At 45.3% G+C, this 23,469-nt stretch overlaps 1 protein-coding gene across 1 annotated transcript in view; it reads right to left on the reverse strand.

Moving 5' to 3' along the window:
- Positions 1-1,246: 1,246 nt before the first annotated feature.
- Positions 1,247-23,469, reverse strand: part of HSD11B1 (hydroxysteroid 11-beta dehydrogenase 1) — a 37,057-nt gene continuing 14,834 nt past the window's right edge. Inside the window, exons 2-6 of the mRNA XM_088475462.1 lie at positions 18,085-18,215; positions 11,240-11,351; positions 9,147-9,332; positions 7,373-7,516; positions 1,247-2,809 (exon numbers count right to left, since the gene is read on the reverse strand). Of these exons, the coding sequence (XP_088331588.1) occupies positions 2,577-2,809; positions 7,373-7,516; positions 9,147-9,332; positions 11,240-11,351; positions 18,085-18,215 (806 nt within the window). The 3' untranslated portion in view covers positions 1,247-2,576. The remainder of the gene's footprint in view (positions 2,810-7,372; positions 7,517-9,146; positions 9,333-11,239; positions 11,352-18,084; positions 18,216-23,469) is intronic.

Genomic DNA, 23,469 nt, shown 5'->3' on the forward strand with positions numbered 1-23,469 from the left:
TCTGTCTGAAAGTGGTATTACTCTATTCCCAAAGCTGAATCAGGCCCACAGTCTCTGTCTACCAGAAGAATAGAAGGCAGCATTAATATATTATAACAATTAATTTCACTCTGTCCCAGTGTATTTCGGCTTAGCTGAAATAACATGTGTCTTCAACTTATACCCCTTTCAGTGTCGGACTGGAGCATAAAGGGCCCACTGGGGGAACCCAGTGGTAGGGGCCCATGCTTTGGGGGTATCGTCAGGTGATGAGGCCAGCCCCCACAGAAGCTTGGACAGACATTAGTGACCATTTAACTGACCCTCTAATAGAATAACAATGTACAGTTCAAGTGTACAGTCTGAAACTGACATTAGAGCAAATGGTAGGGCCCCCAGACAGTGGGGCCCACCGGGGATTTCCCCTGTACCCCTGTGGGCCAGTCCAACCCTGCCCCTTTTACAGCAGAGCTAAAACCCCGGTTATTGCAGGGTTAACCTGGGTAGCTCCTTGGTGTCAAAGGGGACAGGGTTGGATTCCCGGGTCGAGTGACCCAGCAATCCAACCTAGGTAACTTGCAGGGTTTTAACACTGGAATAACCCGTGAAACCCTGCAGTGTAAACAGCGCGTTCTGGGTCACGATGACCTAGAGCGCGCAGCTCTGGTGCTTGGAGATTAAGGGGTCTATGTACTAAGCAGTGATAAGAGACAGAGTGAAAAGTGATAAGTCTGTGATAAGGTGCCAGCCAGTCAGCTCCCAATTGTCATTTTTCAAACACAGCCTATGAGATGGCAGTTGGGAGCTGATTGGCTGTTACCTTATCACACTGTCTCTTATCACTGCTTAGTACATAGACCCCTAAGTCATCTCCAAGTGTCCACTTCAACGCCGAAAAGCCGGGTCTCTGCAGACTTGGCTTCAGTGTGAACTCGGAAATTTCCTGGGTCGGCGCCGGCTAAATTCCGGTTTGGAACCCTATTCCAGCCTCCGGGTCAGACCCGGAATTTAGGTATAAAAGCAATATTACTGTTTAGAATAGCCATCAGGCAATTTTCAAATTATAAACTGCAGTTATTATCGGTCTTCTGTGCTTTATTACATGAATCCTGCATGTCCCTCAAAGGCCCCAAAAGTCCAGCAATATTATCCTCTATGCTTTTTTCAAACTGACAGCTATGTTGTTGAAACCCCTTTTCTGATCTTCTCATTCACATATATGAGAATTGGAAATTCAATGAGGACAGGTATAGTAAAGTTACAGCATTTAATCATTAATTTTATTGAGGTAAAAACTGAGCAAGACAAAAATCAGATGGGACTGAATCATACATGCCTACTCTCCTGGAATGTTGGGGAGACTGCCATGTTCTATAGAGTTTTCCTAAACTCCACCTGAGTAGACTGCACTCCTGGATCCTGCCCACTTCACTGCATGGGATTCATTACATCATTTTCAGTATGGACGGAATACAGTGGACTTGCAAAACTGAATTTAATAATACACAGGGATAAAACGATACCACCACCAGTTATACAACACTAATAAAAGTAATGATAAGGTTGTGATGTAATTGTGGAACATTTCTGAAGTTCAAGTTAGATTTATTAGCTGTAGAAATTGGTGACTAACAGGATAGGTTTTAGGTGCTCACATTCAGATCTGCTCAGGACTCTTTCCTGTAGGCATGGACTGCTGCTGAAGCTTAGTAAAGGTGCACATCCACTAGGCGATGGGGTAACCACAGTGCGATTACAACATTGTAATCATACAGTCATTCCCCATCCCCTGTAGCGCCTACACTGAACAACTTGTCATTCAGTGCAGGCACACTCCCTCATCCCTGAACATGGCCAATCTGTCGTTATCGGCAGATTGACCAGCATGTTTAGGCGATGATTGATGTCAGAAACAACCAGCGGGAGCAGGGGCAGAACTATGGGAGACAATAGAGGCGCCTGCCACCGGGCTCCAGCTCTGAATAGGCACCTCCTCCATTGTCCTCAATATAATCACCCCACTTAGGGCTATAACTATGTACCCAGAGTGTACCGTCACAGCCGCCCAATACATGGCACTCCTTCCTGGCACCTGAGAAGCCACCATACACTAGTGGAGAGCTCCATGTCAGACCATCAGCTGTTGCCTTTGTCTATCTATAGCCTGTCTGCATGCGAATTGCTACATTACAGTGGCAGCGGTGGTGACGGGGGGGCACCAAATTATAACTTGCGTCTGGGATGAATTTACGCCACTGAGCGGGAGCACGCATCGCTGGTAGTTTTCGACATATTCATGCCCGATTTGTGAATGATTAATGAGCGATTGAATGGTAACGATGTCGTGGATACGCAGCTTTAGATTATAACAATTTAGAAAAAAATATTGCAGATTGCGAAATTATATTTGTAATATTGTATTATAAAACCTTGTTAATTTCCAATGTTTTGGTGACATTTGAAATATATTAATCTGTGTATAACTTGTCCACAGTCCAGATCATTCCCAGGAAATGGGTGGCTATGTCCTCAGATTATATGTGTTATATCCCTTTCTGACTTTGCTCTTTTCCATTGTTACTTTTTGTTTTGGAAGATTACAAGTCTTCCTTCTTCTTAACATGGGCATCCACATTGTAATTCTTTAGGACAAGGTATTCTAATAATTCTGGAGCCCAGTCTCTCAGTAGCATGGGTATCTTGGTGGCTTGGTACTGGTAGTATACCTCCCTTTGTCGTAAAGCTCCTCCTTTAATGATTGCAAGTGCACATTCTTCCTTTGGAGCAGCAGGCTGCTGGATCACATGTGACACCGTATTTAGAGCAGAGTCTGTAATATTAAAGTAAAACATTTCCTCATTATTAATAGCAGACTTCACATGTTCAGCGACTATTTATTTACCAATATGTTTAGTAAGCTAATTCATGCATCAGGCTTTTTTTTTTCATGATAAATTTCATAAAGAATTCTCTGTATGCTCTAATTTGCATATAATGCCACTCGACAATGGAGACCAATAAAAAGAGTAAGTATGCTAAGGATGAGTCCACATTTAAGTCACTGCTGGGGAGGATTGTCCGTTGCCACCTTTATCCCTCAGGTTATCCCTGTTCCTAAATCTCTTTCCTTGTGTACAGCACTGGAAACCGTGATTTGGGAACAGAACCGTAACTAGAAATTTTAGTACCTGAGGCAAGAAAGAAGACTGCTCCTCATCCAGTTGTCCTCCCTGCCTTATGGTTTTGCTTGGAATAGGGAATTTGGAGAGTCAACTGCTCAGTTTTGTACTTTGCACACTGGGTGCTCTCATGTTGGAACCATATTGGCTAGTACTTTAATGAATAAATAAAATGTATGGGCCTGATTCAGCATGCACTGCTGATCGAAGATTCCCGATGGTTGGGAATCTGCGCAGACACCAGACTCATACTATGCATGTGCATTACGAGTCTGTGATTTTGGACGGAGTTCGGCAGCAGACTGTCACTGATTGACAGTCTGCTGCCATTTTGTGGTGGAAAGGCGCCGGCTACGGTCTCTGTTTCTCAAAACTGAGGCATCTCACCGCTGCTGGGGGTGAGTGGAGATGCCAGGATCTCTGTCGGCTGACCCTATGGTCACTCAGCCGGCCGGTGGGATCGAAGACCATGGGGTCATGCAGGCTGGTCTTCGCAGATGAGGGAAAGAAACCAGGAAATCTCCATCAGCCGACAGAGATCTTGGCCTCTTCCCCCCCAACGGCAGTGACAGGCCTCTGTTTTGGTAAACAGAGGTCGTCATTGCCCCCTCCCCGCCCATATATGGCAATAGACTGTCAATCACTTACAGTCCGCTGCTGCTCTGTGCCCGATCACGCATGATCCATTCTGCACATGCACAGTACGTGTCCTGTGCATGCTCAGATTCCCTGACTATGGGGAATCTGCGATCAGCGGCTGAATCAGTCCCTCAGTTCCCTGCAACCCAGTAGAGACTTACAGGTTTCTTCTGCCACTAGCAGAGCCATGAAAAATTGTCTCTGAGTAAAACAATTCTATTAGATCATTTTATACCATATCTCTTGGTGCTGGCAATTGGGAAAGCCATCAAACAATCCAGGATTTCCCCAATTTACAACAAAAAAATAAATAAATGAAAAGTGATAGCAATTAAACAAATACAAATATACAGTGCTAACTTATAACCTATTATTCATACATACAGTACATTTGGTATTGATATTCTCTGAAGACCTAACTTATCACATTCCAACTTTTGAAAAGGTGCATTTTATTTTCTAAGCCTGCCTACAAAAAATAGATACTTATTTCAATAAACCTTATTTAAAAAAAGATTAATATGTAACAGATTTTAGCCAACTAGTGATCAAGAAAAAGAACGTTTATAGAGCTAAAGAGCAATTCACTGGTAATGCATTGTGTGCACATCTTAGGGAACACTTATGAAATATACATTATACACTGGAAACTGTGCAGAAAATGTTCTATATCACAGTCTATCTTTTTTATACTGCATAATAGAAAATGAAAACAAATATGTTCCCCAAACAGTCTTCAGACGTTTGCAGCCTACAGGCAGTTACAGATTTCCCACCTTGCACATGAGGCACATGCCTAAGGTTACCACTTGTTTGGGGCACCATAGCAGAGCGCTGGTAGATCACTGACCTGATAGGACTGCCTGGAGGTTGTTTGATTCTTTTATTTATTCTTTATAAATTGTGGTGGAGGAGACTGAGGTAGGAGCTGACTTGGCTGTCATCGGGGCTGATCAGGGGGTGGAGCATGCAGTGTCATGATGCAGGGAGAGGGGTGAATTATGTGGAGGCGGGACGGCCAATAATGTTGGGCCTAGAGGCAGGCTGAACCCTACTCTATCTTGTGCATTATAAGTAGGAACTAACCCATATGGGATACTTTAGCGATGTGCTGTATCTTATACACATACTTTGACCACACCTGTTGCTGAATCTCATTACATCATAAATGTTGTACTTTGACCACACCAGTTATTAACTCTGGTTTAACTAATCATTTATTTGTGCACCAGTATTAATGGTATACTGTAACATGAATCATGTATCATGAAATCCCGGCTGTCGGGATGCTGCTGTTCAGAATACCAACAGCGGTATCCCAACAGCCAGAATCCCAACACCCATAGGAAGTGACGGTAAGTACTTTTCTAAACCCTACCCTAACTCTGTCCTCTCCCCCTAGTGCCTAAACCTAACCTCTCCCTCCCAGCACCTTAAACCTAACACCCCCTTCCCAGTGCCTAACCCTAACACTCCCCCTAATGCCTAACCCCGCTACCTAACCCTAACCTTACCCTAACACCCCTGATCGTTCCTGTGCCGGGATCCCGACCTGTCAGGATTTCGGCGCCGCTATTCAGACTGTCGGCATCCCGCACGCCGGAATGATGACTACATCCCATTTGATTGAGGTGCTTCCACTCACTTTAGACAATTGTATAAACACATGCAAAAACACAGGGGGACAAGAAAAGTGTATAATGTGGTGCACTCTTTAGATCATGGTATATGATTGTAAATATTGAGATTGTTGGTTAAAATTGTAATCGTTATTTCTGTTTATTTATAATAATATGTCCTAGGATAAAGGCAAAATATTTTAAAATAAAGTGTTAAGGTGCATACACACTGGGCGATATTACTGAGTGACTGCACGATTACGACATCGTAATCGTGCAATCGCTCAGTAATCGTGCACAAATCGTGCACTTTTATGCCAGAAACGACCGCTGGTCGTTTCCGACATTGTCCATCGCCTGAACATGCAGCACAATCTGCCGATAATGACAGATTGGCATGTTCAGGAATGATGGACAGTGTCTGCACTGAACGACTGATCGTTCAGTGCAGACACTACAGGGGATCAGGAACGACGGTACGATTACGATGTCGTAATCGTACTGTCTTTCCTGATCGCCTAGTGTGTATGCACCTTTAGATTAGTGAAAGAAAATTACAAGACGTGGGTTAAAGCTTATTCCTTAATTCCTGCTGGTTAAATATAGATATAGATTATTTGTACTGTTATATCAGTTGTGCTTAACCTAGAGATCAGTAATTCGGCATCTGCTGATTTCCATATAGTATAGTGTAACATATACTATACTTACAATATATCAGGGAAAAATATGATGGTTACCCTTTAGTAAGATTATTACCAATACTCTGCCAATGAATAGTTATGGTAGGTAGAAGTGTATTAATTCACCTCTATTATTATTTTGTGGTATCATATAATCTATTCATTATATCAGTGACATTAACATGTTTTTCAGAGCTGGGACTATAGTGTAACAACTTGACTGGCTGTGTCAGATTGTTAATAACTATGTTTATTTGGCTACAATGTAGCACTGTTTTGTATAATATATTCACAGATATTCAATGCAGTCTATATACACATGTGGCCTCAAGGGTAGGGGGCGTGGTCTCACGGGCAGGGGGCTTGGCTTCGTGGGTAAGGGGCGTGGTCTCTGGGCCCAAAACCCAGCTGTAATCACTCCAGGGGGGGGGGGTCTCTCTGTGTGCAGTGCCAGCTCCCCCAGTGTCAGGAGCCGAGTGCTGCACGTAATGCTACAGTGCAGCACTCGGCTCCTGTCACTGAGGAGAAGTCAGCATTATAAGTAGGAACTAATCCATATGGGATGCTTTAGCGGGTGTCACCCCTCGACATGGGGTGACACCAGGGCGCGGCCCGCAGCCCCCTGCACCCACCTTGTGACACCAGTGCAGTACATGCAACACAGCTGCGGCATTTGCATTGCGATTACAGTGAGGATTAATTTGTAAGTATTTGACAGGAAGCGAACAACATGTAGAAGTAACGGGGAGTGACGACTTAAACTGAGAAATTTTGTCTGTTTTCGTGGAATGTTTCCGACTGCTTTTGTGATCCAGTACACAGAACGGGATGCAGTCGGGAAACCGGCATTCGCAATGCCGACCCTGGCTTCCTGACTGCTTAATCCTGGCAAGGTACAAATGACAAGCGTCGAAATCTTAGGGTTAGGCACCCCCCCGGGAGGTTAGGGTTAGGCTAGGGGAAGGGGAGGTTAGAATTAGGCACCCCCCCGGGAGACTTAGGCCGGCGGTAAGTCATATTGATTCCCAGATAACATGACTCCGGTGTCTCAGTTTCGGCGGCCTTTCTCATTCAGGGAGTTGAAGTTTACATGATCTGTCTCCGATGCTGTGTATATATGTACACAGCTGCAATGGCTTTGGTGGACATCTCAGTAGAAGTCCATGCTGCTGTTGCATTAGCATATTTTTGTAAATCCTCAGCCACGGCAACAATAGTGTACAACTCTGAATCAGGTCTTAATTCTTAATTTCTATAGCATTTCATTTCTCACCTGTATCAACATAGCTGATAATACTCAATGTAATAGAGACATTAACTTTCTGTTGATAGAACTCCATTCTTAGAGAGCTGAAAAAGCCGTCCAGGGCAAACTTAGTGGTGCAATATGGCACAGTCAAAGGTAATCCGATTTTACCTGGATGCAGAAATAAAAGCAGTTAGTGGCTGGAAACCTCTCTTCCTCTTCCTTTATGTTTCTCAGTAGATTTGTACCAGATGCAACAAGTAAATAATACAAAGAAATGTATTTATGCAGAAAAGAAAACAATTCAGTAAAAATCTTGAAAAACACAAGACTAGGGCACCCACTGAAAGCCTGTGATCTAAAAAGCAGCTTATCCTTATTATATATGTGTAGATGAATCCCTACAAATGTAAAATACTATCCAATCAATTAATCATATAGGGCCTGATTCAGACCCACTCGCGAGCGGCTGTCCGCTCGCAAGTGGGTCGATGGTCTGCACTGAGCATGCGCACGACGGAGGGAGCTCCGTCGTGCGCATGCGCCAGACGCGGCGAGTGAAGGACTTTCCTTCGCTCGTTGTGTCTGATCAAAGGGGGCGTGCTGTCGATGTTGATTGACAGCACGCCCCCTTTGGTGGGCGTGCCGGGGGCGTGCCTCCTTGATGGGGGCGTTCCCATGGGAACGCCTACCGTCAGAAGCCGGCCCACTGACATCACTAGTGATGTCAGTGGGAGTGATTTGGGCTCTGAAAGAGCCAAAATCACTCCGGGCCTTGCGGTTGAAAACCTCAACCGCAGGCTCCGGCTCGCAGTGGCGATGGTCGCGATGGTCAAGACCATCGCGGCCATCAAACTGCACGCTCGTATAGGCTGTGGGTGGAGACCCACAGCTATACGAGCGTCCAGGAGGACGCTCCATAATTATGGAGGGCGGCCCTCATTCAGAGCGTGCGCTCTGCTCAGAGCGTACGGCTCTGAATGAGGGCCATAGTTTACAATTTTGTTGAAGTCAACTGTGGTGCCCCTCTTTACTACAGAATGCATGTGTATCTGAAAATAAGCATCAATTCAAAGTTAATCTGCTGTTAGTCTTTGTGACACCAATTATCTGCAAATTATCACTTACAATGTGCAGAAACAATGATGTGGCTGAGAATACGATCCATAGTATTCAATGTCCACAGTAGGAAATAGATTTGCTGTTCAAATTAAACAAAGTCTAATAAAAGGTGTTAAAATACAATTATCATATCCACCGGAGGACACTGTACCAATGTATAGTAAACAGTTTGATGTTGGTTAGGCAGAGATCTATCAAACCTTCTTAAGAGCGGAGAAGTAGACAATTGGAGACGTTGCCCATAGTAGCAGCCAATCATGTTCTACCTGTCATTTTATGCGCTTGATAAATGCTACCTCAAAGCTGATTGTTGCTATGGGCAACTTCTCCACTTGTCAACTTCTACACACTTTTAAATGCTTGATACATTTCCCCTTAATTACATATTTAAAGTTGTTCCTTAATAATATTACTAGGGAGCATGCTGCTACTGTGCAAGAACAAATTTCTTGCATTTCTTAAGAGAGTTAGCAGATGTCTTGGAGTGACAGCCTCTTCAGCAAGGAGGATTTCCCCTGTACATGGTTTCCCTGCATTGGCTATTGAGTTACATGTTGTAAGCACCATGTCACCTGCACAGCAGTTGTTCTTCTAATATCCACATGATGCTTATACAGTGCATAGGATGTGATTAGCAAAATAGGTTCCCATCTACAAGAATGATTAAAACCATAAAGACCTGCAAATGAAGAAACCACCACTATATTGCCACCGCTTGCTTTTAGCATCGGAAGAGCCTCTACTGTCATTGTTGCATAACTCAGAAAATTAATTTCCAGGAGTTTCCGTATGTGATCCACATCCCCATCAAAGAAATCAAAGTATGTGTAACCAATGTGGTTCAGGATGAGCATGTCCAGGCCGCCTGGTAGGAAAGAAAAATGAACACCATGTAATAAAAGTGTCTCACTTTTGTAGGGTAAGGTAAGTTATTATCTGCTATTCTCTTCATATAATGGTTTGTTTAGTTAGGTAGGGTAGGTCATTCTCTGCTATTCTCTTCATATAGTGGCTCTCTTAGGTAGGGTAGGTTATTTTCTGCTATTCTCTTCATATAGTGGCTCACTTAGGTAAGGTAGGGTAGGGTATGATCTGCTATTCTCTTTATATAGTGGAGCACTAAGGTAGGGTAGGTTATTATCTGCTATTCTCTTCATATAGTGGCTCACTTATGTAGGGCAAGGTAGGTTATTCCCTGCTATTCTCTTAATATAGTGGCTCACTTAGGTAAGGTAGGGTAAGTTGTTATCTACTTTTCTCTTCATATAGTGGCGCCCTTAGGTAGGTAAATTATTATCTGCAATTCTCTTCATACAGTGGCTCACTTAGGTAGGGCAAGGTAAGTTATTATTTGCTATTCTCTTCGTATAGTGGCTCACTTAGATAGGGCAAGGTAGGTTATTATCTGCTATTCTCTTCATATATTGGCTCACTTAGGTAAGGTAGGGTAGGTTATTATCTGCTATTCTATTCATATAGTGGCTCACTTAGGTAGGGTAGGTTATTATCTGGAATTCTGTTCATATAGTGGCTCACTTAGGTAGGGTAGGTTATTATCTGCTATTCTCATCATATAGTGTCTCACTTAGGTAAGGTAAGGTAGGTCATTATCTACTATTCTCTTCATATAGTGACTCACTAAGGTAGGGTATGGTACTGTTGGTTATTATCTATCTTCATATAGTAGTTCACTTAGGTAGGGTAAGGTAGGTTATCTGCTATTATCTTCATATAGTGGCTCACATAGGTAGGGTAAGGTAGGTTATTATATGCTATTCTCTTCATATAGTGGCTCACTAAGGTAGGGTAAAGTAGGTTATTATCTGATATTCTCTGCCTATAGTGGTTCACTTAGGTAGGGTAAGTTAGGTTATCTGCTATTCTCTTCATATAGTGGCTCACTAAGGTAGGGTAAAGCAGGTTATTATCTGCTATTCTCTTCATATAGCGGCTGATAGATTTAATAATTTACAGAATGTTCATGTTATTACTGTATATAATAATAATTGGCTCCCAACAAAAAATTAACCTAAGTGTGCGCGTATATATGTGGTAGGGAATATAGGGCCTGATTCATTAACGATTGCAACTGTGATTACGCACACAATCGGCTGATTGTTGCGTTCTGCGCATGCGTATGCATTGCAGTGTGCGTGCACGAACCGACCACTGCGATCGCAGTGACTACGCAGACCCATCGCAGAGTGATTAACAGGAAGTGCAGTTTGTTGTTGGTGGTGGTGGGGTCCTATGAAATGCAGGCGTGCCAGTGCATTTGAATGCCATTGCATGGGTGTCCATAAATTATCCACTGCGATGACTTACGCAGCTTGAGTACTCATAGCGTGAGATGCAGTTAGCAATTTCTGAGTTAGGTCACAGCTTGTGCAAGTGTGTGTGAGGCTGCGATGGTACTTGATGTTACTAATAGTTTTGCAGTCTTGCTAAGGATTACGGATGTGTGTAAAGTAAAGTGGGTGTCTTTATAATGTGCTGCAGTAGCATAGCGATTACAATGGATTAGCATACTATCGCAGTGAGACTGCGTGCGTAATTGCTATTGCAATTGCAGTTGCGATCTGTAATGAATCTGGCCCATAGATTGTAAGCTCTACAGGGGCAGGGACTAGTGCGAGTGGTCAAATATTCTTTTTAAAGCAGTATATGTGTGTGCTAATAAAATAATTGGTAATAATGTCACCCATGAGAATAATTTTTTAAAGATAACTGATGAAATGCAATGAGACATTGGAAAGATTTTTACGTTCTTACCAAATAAACGTTCAGCTTCATGTACTATATGTTTGGCGAATGTCATATTGTCCATGCTTCCAGGGATGTAATAAGCCGAAGCTGCGCCAAGCTTTGTACATTTTTCAATCACCTGAAAAGTAGTAAACAATTACAGCAACAAGTACTGTAGATGTGACCCATGGGCCTGATTCAGAGCCGGTCGCTATTTGCGGTCGTTCGTTCAACAAAAAGGGGTGGCTATTCAAATGAACCGTTCGCTCTTTGCGGTCTGTTGACGCCTCTATGTCTGAACGAGCGAACAAAACTTGCGGTTGTAATTTTGAAAAAGACGCCCCCTGGCCGCTCGCACCATACGTCATGTCCGCTATTTATTAGAATAATCGAGTACATCGAACAGCGTATGAACAGCTCGCTATTCTTGTGGCTGGTGTTTGCTACCACAAATTTGCGAGCAGTTCTGGCTATAAAATAACCCAGTGACATGGTCAATGACGCTGCTGTTTTAATTATGCACACCCATAAAACACCCGTTTTGACCTTTAAGCACGCCTGCGTTCTGATTTCCACTCCCCGTTTTCAAGCACCTTCCCCTGTTACCACCCACATACGCCTCCTCCTGTCACTCATATTAGCAGGCATTCGCTATTTAGCGAACAAACGATTTTTGGCCGCACTGACTGGTTCGCGCATACGGATTACGATCCGTACGCATGCGCAGTTGGGAAAACATCGCTCGGAGCGAACGAGTGGCCGCTTACAAGCGGCTCTGAATCAGGCCCCATGTCTGACTTTTGCATTCTAGAGACTCATTTTAATTGTATGTAGCGCTCCATTATTGTAAGTATGGCTAAAAGGGAAATATCATTAATCTGTAAATAAAACTCAGACTTGTAGTGCCCTTGGGCCCAGCCCAGGTGCAAATTGTGACACAAAAAGACACCACATAAATCAAAACTGCCTCTCCACAAGTCAGAACCATTCCTCAGTTTACTCCATTCAAAACTTTTTTACGCAAAAGTTGGACCACGATAGTCTAATTTCCACACTCTATGGATTGCTAATTTCATATGACCAACTTGTAAGTCCTCTAGAGCCAATGGGAGGATCTTCTGCCGATAACAGCCACCCATTGTTCCCTTAGTGATTTATAACCACACCGGTACTTAGTTGGCCATCTGGATTTAAACCTCCAGCAGTAGAGGCTTACAGAACTGACAAGACACAGCAGGACTGCTGATAAGAAACAATGCTGAGGAGTGGCAGTCCTTCCACTACTGGTACTAGCTGGAGTGAGGCTGTGGATGAATGATACTAAAACAGCTGTGATGGACAGGGTACTCTAGCAGCGACAGATTATTAGGTCTCAGGAACGTCTAGGGACTATGGTGCAACTGGGTTGTCAAGCAAGGAGCGACTAGACAAACAAAACAGGCTGTGCAGTAGGAATGACCTGGACTGTGATATTTCAGGATTTCAGACAAGGACTAGACAGGCAAGATAGCGGACAAGGACTGGACTGGCAATTAACAGACAAGGACTAGACAGGCCAATAACAGACAAGAACTAGACATACAAATAACAAATAAGGACAAGACGGGCCATGCTCAATACTGTGGCAGAGCTACTAGCTAAAGTAGCAGAATAGGTTCAAGGTGCGGCCTTGCGGGCCGAGGTGCGAGAGGAACCACACAGAGTGGCCTAGAGACCTGAGGTGCGACAGGAACAACATTGAGTGGCCTTGAGGGCAGAGGTGCAGCCTTGGGGGCTGAGGTGCAAGACAGAGTGGCTTTGTGAGCCGAGGTGCGGCCTTGAGGGCCGAGATGCAACTTTGACAGCTGAGTTGTAGCGTGAGAGCCGAGATGTAGATAGGCTGTGATGCGACCATGCAGGCTGAGGTGCGGCTATGACAGCCGAGTTGCGGCTTGAGAGCCGAGATGTAGACAGGCTGTGATGCAGCCTAGCAGGCTGAGGTGCAGGAACTAGATGGCAGATAGGTGCACTCAGGCACGGCAGGAACACAGGCTAGAGGCAGTGAGGTTGAGAACACTGCAGGCTAGAATCAGCTGGAAACAGCCTGACACAGCTTGACAGGGCAGTGGTATAGAAATGCCGTGGGCAGCAGAGAGGTAGGTGGCGGCTGCAGGAGTCACTACTCTGGGAAATTCAAACAGCAAAGACGTGAGTACATGGAACCACAGCAGATGACTCACAGGAAACTTCTAATCGGGCAGACAGGTACAGGACACAGGAGGAATAACTCAGCATACAGGAACTGTAGAACAAGGTAAGACCAGCTAGAACTCAGGGCCTCATTCAGAGGCGGTCGGAGGATGCAAGCGGTCGCTCAGAAACTGGGCGGCCGCTTGCATCCCGACCGCCCGCCTCTGTTTTGGTCGTTAGGCTGTGGGTTTACACCCACAGCTCTAACGACCGCTAGGGTGATGGTCGCGATGGTCAGAGACTTATGACGAGACCCTAGGGTAGGGTCTCACTTGTCATAAGCCCCGGAGAGCTTCTGGATCTGTCAGAGCCGGAAGCTCTCCACTGACATCACTATGTCTGAGGCGTTCTCCATGGGAACGCCTCAGTTTGGGCTGCCACCCCCCCCGGCCCGCCTTCCAAACGGGGCGAGCTGTCATTCAACATCGACAGCTCGCCCCCTTTGGAAAGAGACTCGCTACTACCGGCGCTGTCGGTCGTAGTGGGTCTCACGAATGCGCACGAAGGAGCCGGCTCCCTCGTACGCATGCGCACTTGACAAACATCGAGGCGGCCGTGCGGTCGTAGACCGTACGGCCGCCTCTGAATGAAGGCCTCAGGCTTCTGAGCACAGGACAAACATACTCTGGAAGTCAGACGATATCACTGGCAGGAAGTGTAGGGCTGGCTGTAATTTATCAGAAGCAGGGACCAATCAGCGCAATCCTTGCAGGAAGTCTCCCTAATGACCGGATAGTATGTAGGTGATCTCTGTACACAAACTGACAAGCAGGAAAGCAGCAATGAGCCTCACACAGACACAGACAGAGGGCCTGAATCAGAGCTGGACGCTCTGACAAGAGCGCTCGCTCTGATTCAGGGCCGTCCTACCTATTATTGGAGCGGCCTCCTGGCCACTCGCATAGCTGTGGGTGACCACCCACAGCTTATGCGAGCGGCCAAAAAGATGGTCGCGATGGTCAAGACCATTGCGACCATCAGAGCCAAAAGCACTCCCACGGACATCACTAGTGATGTCAGTAGGGCCGGCCCCAGACGGTAGGCGTTCCCATGGGAACGCCTCCGTCTGGGCAGCAACGCCCCCGGCACGCCCACCAAAGGGGGCATGCTGTCACTCACCATCGACAGCACGCCCCCTTTGGTGCGTGACCCACAGCGACGGCTTGGCCGTAACTATTCGCATGCGCACTAGGGCACCATCGACCCGCTTGCGAGCGCTCGCGAGTGGGTCTGAATCAGGCCCAGAGTTCCAGCTACCTGCAAGAGCCGGAACTGGAATCAAGGCATGATGCAGTGTCCCAGTCGCCCAATACGGCCGGGACCTGCCACCAAGATGATCCTCTGCCACGGATCAGAACAACTCTGTAGTATATAAGGATGTATTAAAGGTAAAATGCAACCAAAAATCAGAAAACTGCAGTTTTCAGAGTTTTGGCAGTATTTCCCATATGTACCAAACGTTACTTTCCAGAGCTTGGAGCTGGTGGGCAACACCATCTATTGATGCGGTTGCCCAATAAAAATATATGGGCTTGTTTTCGCTTTCTTCTGTGAGAGGGATCAAATTGGATCTCTCCCAGCTTCCCCCATGGTGAACGCGTCATACAACACATGCGCAAAAGAACTCCCTGGTCATAAACCCGTAAAGGGGGGTATCCACTACCAGATCTGAAAACGACTGCATTATTCCAACATTGTAATCGTGCAGTCGTTTGTCAGTTGTGGGATGAGCCTGCACTGAACGAGCAGATGTTCAGTGCAGGGTCATCAATCATCTGGAAACATGCTGAACCTGATGATATCGTCAGGTTGACCAGCATGTTGGAGAGATCATAGGTGCAAACGATTGAACGATCAAACTATCATTATTGTTCAATCGTTCCACTTAATCGAGTAGTGGATACCCCCTTTCGGTTCCCTCTTCGCAAAGGAAAGTTCTTTTCGGAATTCTAGGTACTTACCAGCATTATTAACACCGGTATGTACCCGATAAGTGGGATGTACCACATCTAAAATGTGATGAGTAGTAAATCTCACCTTTAAGTCTGCTCAATGTTGGGGTAAATTCTGGTGCTCTGCTAACTTTGAAAAAAAAGTGCATTTTTCCTTTTGTTTATTTTCCTAAAAAAAAAACTAAAGCAAATGAAAGTTTACTATTTCTTCCAATATGACCCACATGTCTGGAAAGAAATAACAATCATTTACTTGGATAGACTAAATATATGCCAATTATTCCTGGTGAAATCGTTACACCATAAAAACATGAAAATTAGTCTAGTCATCAGAAGATAACCCTCCGGTCAGTACATAGTTAATAGGCAATAGAATATAAAATGTTTTCTTATTTTAAATGTATGATTTTTTTTTTTATGTGTTTACTATTAGTAATCTACATTGACCATTTTTTCCTGCTATTTATTTTACCATTAAAATGTTGGTATATTTTTAATTATTGAGTAAACATCCCTCCTTTAAAACTAGCAACAGATCTGCATCACTGTATGGGTAATTGATGCTAGGTAAGGCGAATTGTTTCTTGCTTATTTAATCTATAATACGGGCAAAATCATTTTGTGACATAGGGCCTTATTCAGATGTGTACACTAATGCAATCACAGCTGCGATCCCGCATGTATGAAAACATGCGAATGCTGTAACCGCCTAGAAATGTATTGAGACGCCCACCGGTGGCTTTGAAGATCCAAGCAAGTGCTTACAAATAAACAGCGGCTGTCAGATCCTTCGATAATTGACCATCTGAGTAACCCGCAGAATGGCTAAAGGAACAGAGACGCTGGTGCCGTACTGTCTGTGTACGGGATCGCAGATGTAGGCTGATACACATCTGCATTTGTGCCATCACTCCCCGTAACTGCCACCAAACGGTGCCTGAATGTCAATCACTTTGCAAAGAATCCTCAGTGCGAGCAGCACAGCTAAGGAAGCTTGGCACATGCACAGTCCAACCGTAATGCATGCGCAGTCAGATGATAATTGGGTAAATACCGCCATTGCGTCCACATCTGAATCAGGCCCATAATTATAACTGTTTATTTTTACTGCACCAAACTACTCTGCAGCACTGGACAGTCAGTTGCAAATCATACAAATCGTGCAAAAAATACAAAGTACATACAAATTTAACAAAGAACATGCAGTCATATGGTAGAGGGTAGGGCAGAGACAGCTCATAAGAGCTTGCAGTCCAGAGGGAGAGGGTAATGCAGAGACAGTTGGAACCACAAACTAGGGGCTTGATTCAGACCCGGTCGCAAGCGCTCGCAACCGGGTCGATGGTGGCCCAGCATGAATGCGCACGATGGAGCCGGCTCCGTCGTGCGCATGTGCGAGACCCGGATAGCGATGGGCAATCCGTCGCTCCGGGTCTCGCACCAAAGGGGGCGTGCTGTCGATGTTGAGTTACAGCATGCTCCCTTTGGTGGGTGGGCCGGGGGTGGCTGCCCAGACGGAGGCGTTCCCATGAGAACGCCTACCATTTGGGGGCGGCCCCACTGACATCACAAGTGATGTCAGTGGGAGAGCTTTCGGCTCTGTTTGAGCCGAAAGCTCTCTGGGGCTTGCGGCCATGAAACCCTACCACAAGGGTTTCGTCGCAAGCCCGATGGTCGTGATGGTCTTGACCATCGCGACCATCATCCTGGCCGCTCGCATTAGCTGTGGGTGGCAACCCACAGCAATGCGAGCGGCCAGGAGGCCGCTCCATAAAAAAAAAAAAAGACGCCCTGATTCAGAGCGAGTGCTCTGTCAGAGCGTCCGGCTCTGAATCAGGGCCTACAGTAGGTGTTGACATGGGACTGCAGCTGGTAAAATATTTAGGTGTAGATGTACTAAGCTTTGGAAAGAGATAAAGTACCAATCAATCAATTAGGAGCTGATTGGTTAGTTCTTTATTTCTTGCCACTTTATCTCTCTCCAAGATTTGGTACATCTACCCCTTCAGAGAGAGTAGTATACGGACGAAATAGGATAGGCTATAGTGAAGAGGGGGTGTCACCCGCTGCTGTCATGGCTGTTTATTAGTTTGTTTTTTAATATTTATGATGGTGGGGGGGCTGTTATGATTGGGTGCACTGACAGTACCGCCGGTGCTGAAAAAGTACGGGGCAGACTGGTGCAATCTGGCACACTGAATATGCCACTGGTGCCTTAATGCATGTTGCAGTGGCACCAGTAATTACACACATGCAGATAGAGCTGCTCCTTCCTTAATTTTTTCCTCCTCCTCTGCAGCTCTACAAGACCAGAGAGACATCTTCAAGGAGAGGTAAGTATCTGGGGAGGGTTAGGGGTGTATTCAAGTTTATAGATGGTAAGGTGTAGTACTATATTATTGTTATTCGTGGTTGGGGTGGGGTTTGGGTTTACCAAATATTGTAATATTTTAGGCAACAAAAAAAAAAATCAGGATTGAATTCAACCCAGAGTTATGTCATCTAATTTGTAACTGCCTAACAAGATATAAAATGCCTTTCTGCTACAATATTCCTGTTATAAGATCTTCTTAAAATTACAATAAATAAAAAGATCAGCTTTTATTTATTGTATCCATAATAGGAATTGAATTGTTCCAGTTAATTTTCAGATCTGGGTAAAGATGACACAGCATACAGTAAAGATGTTACCTTCTTGAGTCTGTCCTCGGTACGTGCAGTTATCAACACGTGACATCCCATCTTTGCCAGGTGATATGCCATCTGCTCACCAATGCCCGAGCTGGCTCCGGTGACAATCACTCTCTTGCCCTTTAGCATGGCTATAGAAAGACATTCAACTATAATTAGTAACTATTCCACAGGCATTTTAATAGTACTTTCATATAACCTTTTCAATAAACAGTGTGATGGTGAATAAATTGAAAAGTATGATTGTAAGTGGAATTATCACTGCTAAGATTAACAGCCAAATCAGAGCTTCACAAATCTGTAATGTACATTTTTTTCTTATTAATGTGTGGTTAATTGCTTTTTCCAAACATGCTTCAGAACATTACCCAATTCCAATATGCCTTTGTCAACTACTGTATGTGTTATATATTGTAGAGTTTTTTTCATGTTGTTACACTGTTAATAGGAGGAACATTTATATATTTCATAGGGATGCAGACGGTCAGAAGACTGACAGCGGCATCCTGATGTTGGAAATTCCGACAGGGGCCGGTAAGTAGCCTAACCCTCCCCCCGGTCGTGCCTAACCCTAACCCCTTCTTCCCGCATCCTAAACTTAACCCTCCTCGGGCGGTGCCTAACCATAACCCCCCTTCCCACAGCCTAACCCTAACCCTCCATGGTCAGTGCCTAATCCTAACCCACCCCGGCCTGTCCTTAAACCTAACACCCCCATTACCACCCTACAGGTAACCATAACCCGCATACTTACCTTCGGGATGCCGACATCGGTATCTTGATCCCTACGGGATGCCAGCTTCGGAATTCTGACGGCCGTCGGGATTCCGGCATCGGTATACTGACATCCAGCATCCCATCCACTGGCATCCTGACTGGATCCCATTTCGGAGTGCCAGATTTATGTGCATCCACTAACTTCTGCATTAATTGCATTTCTGATTGCACATGTGGTCATTTGCAAAGCACAAAAATGGTATAGTCACAGCGCAGAATCAGCTTTTGTCCTGCTAAGAACCTCTATTTGTGCTAGTGTACCTACAATTATACTATAGTAGATGGTGGCATTTGCAGAGCAGAAGTTTCAACAAGCCAAGTTATGGAATTGTGAGAAGTGAAGGTAAGCAATGCCGGGCTGTTATGCTGTTTCGTAATGACATATCACCTACATCGCTCAGTGTGTATGCATTATTCCACGCTCCCATTGATCACTAGCGAGTGTCGCTGGTCATCCGTGCTGCACATCAAACCTAGCAATATCGCTAGCGATTTTGTGTCTATAGGTCGGTCTGATTTGACTTCGCCTTCTTGCCATCCATTCCTGAGATCCTAATGATGGTTGTTCTAGTGTGTACAGGAGCAACGATAAATCGTATATGGCCAAACTACAGTATACAATATATAATTCGGTTGTATTCAAGATTTCAGTGTGTGTATGCTCAATATCGCTTGTTCTGGGCTCAAGAGAAATCGTTGTTAAAATCAGAACGATTGCTGATCACTCCAGTGTGTAACCAGCATTACACAAGTAGATAGAGAGTTGCTGACAGGGCCAGTGCAAGGTTTCAGGGCGCCCTAGGCAAAGGTTCACAATGCCGTCCCTGTTTTCCCACAAACCCTCCGCCCAGCTCAAAGGCACATACACAGCGCCCTAATACTATTCACATGACCCGAATTAAAGGGATAATTCTCCCTGCAGTGCACCCAGTAGTAATGCCCTTGTAGTGCCCCCAGTAGTAATGCTCCTGCAGTGCCCCAGTAGTAATGCTCTCTGTAGTGCCCCCAGTAGTAATGCTCCCTGCAGTGCCCCCAATAGTAATGCTCACTGCAGTGCCCCAGTAGCAATGCCCCTTTAAATGCCCCCAGTAGTAAGGGCCCCTGTAGTGCCCCCATTTGTAGTGCTCCCAATAGTGACCCCAGTACTAAGGTTACCTTAAACCCCGCTCCAGTGTCTGCTGCCGTCTGTCCCCGGCGCCCACTCCTCAGAACTATGGGAGTGACGTCATGACGTCACTCCCATAGTGCACTGCGGGACCTGGAAGCCGGAGCTCAGGAGTGAGCTCCATCCTCCGGCTGCCGCTGGTGCCAGGGGGGTGGGGAGAGAAGGAGCTCGGTGCCCGCTGGTAACACAATCTCAGCGGGCACCTGGCAAATGGAGGATGCAGGGGGGTGCGATCACTGGACCGACGGGCCTCTTAAGGCACCGGGCCCCATAGCAACCACACCCCCTGCACCCTCTATAGTTAGGTAGCTGCCTAGCTTGCCTAGTGCTAGCGCCGGCCCTGGTTGCAGAGCAGTGCAAAAATTACATTTCGTTTTGCAGGGTGAGATCATTAAAAGAAGATACCTGAATAGAGAGTGTGTATTTCTAGTGTCATCATCAGATATGCACTAGTCAATTGGCATCACCAGAAGGGCTGACGGGCAGTGAGCCCTCCTGAAGGCCTGTTCAAGATGCTCCACCTCCCAGCACTCTGCTTGCTCAGCATCATGAGACAGGGGATGATGGGATGCCACGCCCCTTGACCAACGAAGATAATCTCCTGTGCACAAACCTCTTTAGGTCATTCAACATCTTTTCAATGGGATTGAGGCGTGGCTGTGACTTGGTCATTTCAACTAGTTGCTAGGATGTGTGCTTTAGAGAACTAGCATGATTTAAGGTGAAATTCATCCTCCGCTTTTTTACAGAAGCCAGCAGGTTTTGTGGCAAAATATTTTGTTGTTTGGAGCTATTCATTATGCCATTTTGTCACGGTCTGTGCAGTTTCTCTTCCCTCCCTGGGGTGTCGCTCTCTTCCCTGGTGCTACAGCACTCTGGTCTAAAGCTGGCCACACATCTAAAGATTATCTGTCCAACCAGCCAACTAGTTGATTGGTTGGAATGAAAATCTGGTAAGGTATGAAAGCAAATGATAATCTGCAATTTTCTCCCAAATGCTAGAAAATGGACAAAAACTGTTGTTTGAACAAATTGTTTAGATCAAACATTTAACAAACTTGTCTGAACGACCATTTTCATCTGTTTTCTGGCATTTAGGAGCAAATTGCTGATCATCATTTACCCCCATAAGTTACCAGATTTTCATTCCAACCCCAATCAACAAGTTGGCTGGTTGGATAGATAATCTTTAGATGTGTGGCCAGCTTTAGATGTGTGGCCAGCTTTAGATGTGTGGTCAGCTTTAGATGTGTGGCCAGCTTTAGATGTGTGGCCAGCTTAAGTATCAACTGAGCAATTACTTGATGCAGCAGCTGTGAGCTGCACCTGAACTTCCTATATAAACCAGCCACACAAGTTCCCTGGTGCCAGTTCATTAAGTCAAAGACTGCCTCAGTGTCTGCACCATACTTACCTACTCTCCCGAAATGGTCGGGAGCCTCCCGAAAATCGGGTTGCGCTCCTGACCACCCGGAAGACTAGACAGGTCTCCCGGAAACGGCCGCAGCCAGCCCGCACCCTCCTTTGCCAGCTACTTGCTATGCAGTCTGGGTGATCAGATGACGCGATTCACGTTAAATCGCGTCATCGAAGCCCCGCCCCCGCTGTACAGTACCTGTATTACCAGCTCTGCACAGCGGGGGGGGGGGCCCAATGACGCGATTGAGCCACCACGGCCCCTGCTCCACCCACCTGCTGTGTTCAGAGAGCCGACCTGGCTGTCCCCTCCCGGAAGAGACAGGTAGGCAAGTATGGTCTGCACTCCGGATTATGCTACCAGCTAAATTCCTTGTATTTCCTGTTGTCTCTAAAGCCTGGTCTCTGCAACCTGATATCCTCTTGCGTCTCATGTAATTTGGAACATTTATCTGCTTGACCAGAGCTCCACTATCCAGGACTTGTCCAGTTATTGTTTCACCCGCTTGACAAACTGCACTTACAATCCGGACTGTGTTGTGTTGCTATCCAGTGTGTTTGTCAAGGCATATTCTTCAGAACCACTAGTGCCTTCCAGATTCTCTGCACTACTCTGCAGCATTCTAGATCAGAGCCTCCTATCATCTGTTTTCACCTGTGCATTCTGGTTAATCAAGTTCCTAGTTTACCTGCACTTTATAATATATTCTGGACATTTCAGTCAACACTGCTATTTATTTGTCAACCAGGACTTAGGGCCTGATTCAGACCCGCTCACAAGCGGATCGATGGTAGCCCCCTGCGCATGCGCCGCGTCCGGCGTGCGCATGCGCGAGCCCCAGCGAGCGACTGAAGTTCAGTCGCTCCGGGGCTCGCTACAAGATAGGGCGGCTGTCGATGAGCAAACGCATGCGTTCCCAAAGGAAGTCCACTCAGGCTTGCGAGAGCTGAGACCCTACAACAGGGTCTCCTCACAAGCCCGATGGTTGCGATAATTGCGACCATCTCCAGGCCGCACGCGGGCGAGCGGTCTGGAGAAAAAAAAAGAAATAAAAATCTCTGCCCTGATTCTGAGCGAGAGTTCGCTAGTAGCGAGCGCCTCTGATTCAGGCCCTTTGTGTATCCATATACTTCATCCAGCATTTGTCTTCATCTTAAAGTCTGTTTCTATTCCCTGCATTATACTGGACTGTATTACCATTGCATACCAGTTACTCAGAAATGCCTATGTGAACATTGTTTGCTTATCTTCCTGCTTAAATATTACACCACCCTGTTTGTTAATAAATCTTACTAATTCACCTTAATCAGCATTGTTTACTGCAAGTATGATCATACAGGGGAAACACCACTTGAATCCTGACACCTCTATCCTGAATAGAGCCATTATGCCAGGTGAAGAGAATCTGCCACCACCCTGCTTTACTGTAGATATGGTGTTATTTGGGTGATGATCTGTGTTGTCTGTGTCAAACATATATTTTATATTTTAAAGTTTACCCATGATCACGTCAGATCACCAGGTACTTTCACATAGGGTTTGGGGGTCATTGATTTTTTTTCTCTTTTGCAGAGGGGCCCACTGGGGATTTCACCTGTACCCCTGTGGGCCAGTCCAACCCTGGGGCCAAATGTAATAGCATGCAAATTTAACTAATTGCCACATAAATCTAGTGACTATCTTGCCAGAATTGCGCTGGCTCCAGCAAATCATGGACTTTTACGTTTGGTCCTAAGTGTCAATTATGAGGAACCTGAAAAATACCTTGTTGCCCATCATCTCCCCTTGAATATGACTGGTTTTCTTGTATACTGAATAACTACAGTAGTAATAGTAACAAAAACACTACATGCAGAAAAGCAATTAAATTAGCATAAAATCCAATGCAGAATTTTTCTGGTATGTAAAACTAAAGTTTTATTGAGGAATTTAAAATATAAATGCTATAAAGCAATAAAACAATTTTCAAAATATGCAGCTTGTAATTGCTTTATAAGATCCATTAAATAGTGTATTTTAGTTTGGA

Source organism: Taudactylus pleione, unplaced genomic scaffold (genome assembly GCF_031769625.1).
Source record: "Taudactylus pleione unplaced genomic scaffold, aTauple2 ptg000172l, whole genome shotgun sequence".
Classification (NCBI taxonomy): Eukaryota; Metazoa; Chordata; class Amphibia; order Anura; family Myobatrachidae; genus Taudactylus; species Taudactylus pleione.